This window comes from Aptenodytes forsteri, unplaced genomic scaffold (genome assembly GCF_000699145.1).
Source record: "Aptenodytes forsteri isolate BGI_AS27 unplaced genomic scaffold, ASM69914v1 Scaffold51, whole genome shotgun sequence".
Classification (NCBI taxonomy): Eukaryota; Metazoa; Chordata; class Aves; order Sphenisciformes; family Spheniscidae; genus Aptenodytes; species Aptenodytes forsteri.
Window position 1 is genome coordinate 4,863,255 of NW_008795495.1, and position 2,089 is coordinate 4,865,343.

Here is a 2,089-nt window from a genome sequence, read left to right on the forward strand (position 1 = left end):
ATTCATATCATGGCTATCTAGCGCTGGACAGACTTGCAGTCATTTCAACTCTTCATATAAAAAGGCATATAAACTCTCCATATAAAAAAAGTTTTAGCATCTACATTTTAAAAAACTATTATTCAACCAGGAAACAGCAAAAAATGAAAAGTAACTATATGAAAGTGATATAAAATGCTACTCTTCGCCATTAAAATTCTGATTCTTATGAGTAGACTTTGTTAAACATACAGATTTTTCACAATTTTCCAAACGCATGCTAAATAACATAAGCTAGCTATTTAGGTTCAGATTTTTGTGTGGTTACTGTATTAGCTCACCAGAACAGAACTAATTAACTTCCATTCTTAGAAAACAGACTAAGAAGTTTGCTTAAACTATTCAAGCCTCTCATCAATAAGAAAGTCACTTACCTCTTCCTTCTTCCAATCTATGTCTCCTATTTACACGTTGCCGCTTTTCTTCTTGCCGTAACTGAAGGTGTTCTTCAATATTAACTCCAGGAACAGGGACAGCTACATAGATTAAGAAAATAAAATACATAAAACTATCTTTAAAAATTGTTATGATGGTAATAAACCCTAGAAGAAGTTAAGTAAATGAAAACTGAAGCCTACTTACTATCTGCTCTTTATATGGCTCTGACACAGTATTTAGAAATAAAGAAAGGAGTTGAGTAAATTTGGAGAAGAGTTTTAGGCCCCCTCTCTAAATTTCTTGGTTTTCATGAATCTGCCACAATTCCAACATCACTGAACAGTATTTAGTACTTTCTTTCTATTAGGCATATACATATTTGTATTTAATTACCTGTTGTCATGGTTATCTCAATTTTTCCCCAAAAAGCTTCAGAAAGGATTATTAATAAAACAAGCATAAAATTGCTTATATATTTTAAAAGCATTTTAAATAGATCAGTTATTTTTTAGTTTAAGAATGCTTTACCCACTATGTGCTCTGTGCTTACTAAGAAGCATGCAATTACTTCAACGCATGTATACATCTGTATGTAAATCTGACTTATTTACCAAACTAGCTAATTTAATAGGAATTTGAAACAAACTGATAAGCACTTTTTAAAACAGAAAACACGACTTGAATGAACGCAACAATAAAACTACTATAAGCACTACCTTTTCCAATGTTTTTTCAGCAAATTGCAACAACCTAAAAAAATACACCTTGTCCCCAATATCAGACAAGAATTCCACCTGGAAGCACTGTCACTTTTCTCCAGACAAATGTGGTCAACCAGTTCAATGCCCTCACCTCAAACTATGCCAAGTCCAACGCAGGACCAAGAGCTGTTGTCTATCCTGCTAGCAGAGGAGTTAGCAAAGCGGAGGTTAGCACAAAAACCGTTAACTCCTCCCTGGTCATGCATGAGAATAGAGCTGTGAAGCAGAGCTGCTATTGCCACATTCACCATCAGTATAAACCTAACTTCTGTGACAGCCATATACAAGTAAATTACATTTAAAAATATCTGTATGGAAGTATCAGGACTGCACAGTGAGCTTATTTGGGGTCCTTAGTGTTAACTTATCAAGAGAACCACTTCTAGTTTGTATTTAACTTTTGCTTGGGGAAAAAAATCCCACACTCAAAGTACAGCATATAATTTTCTATTATTATTCTTCCCTCCCCACTGCCCCCAATAAATTAGTGAGATGGTTTTAAAAATATCTGTATGGAAGTATCAGGACTGCACAGTGAGCTTATTTGGGGTCCTTAGTGTTAACTTATCAAGAGAACCACTTCTAGTTTGTATTTAACTTTTGCTTGGGGAAAAAAATCCCACACTCAAAGTACAGCATATAATTTTCTATTATTATTCTTCCCTCCCCACTGCCCCCAATAAATTAGTGAGATGGTCCTTTTCTATACCAGATTCTATAACCATACATCCATGCAGGATTAAGGGCTCTATGTACATCTAAATATATAAAAAAAAGTAAGGAAGGAAAGTCTAATCTCCAAAAACCTGTAACTGCCCCGTTGTAAGTACAGAGAATACAATATTAAAAATGCTGTGATAACAGATCTTACAAGGCAAGATCCCAAACTGTATTTTCCAATAATCATACCA

At 34.3% G+C, this 2,089-nt stretch overlaps 1 protein-coding gene across 1 annotated transcript in view; it reads right to left on the reverse strand.

Annotated features, from left to right (window-relative positions):
• The window catches only part of MYCBP2 (MYC binding protein 2, E3 ubiquitin protein ligase), a gene marked incomplete at its 5' end in the record, with an annotated part of 194,066 nt that overhangs the window by 150,626 nt on the left and 41,351 nt on the right, over window positions 1-2,089 (reverse strand). The window contains one exon of the mRNA XM_009281730.1: window positions 414-515. Coding sequence (XP_009280005.1) covers window positions 414-515 — 102 coding nt within the window. The remainder of the gene's footprint in view (window positions 1-413; window positions 516-2,089) is intronic.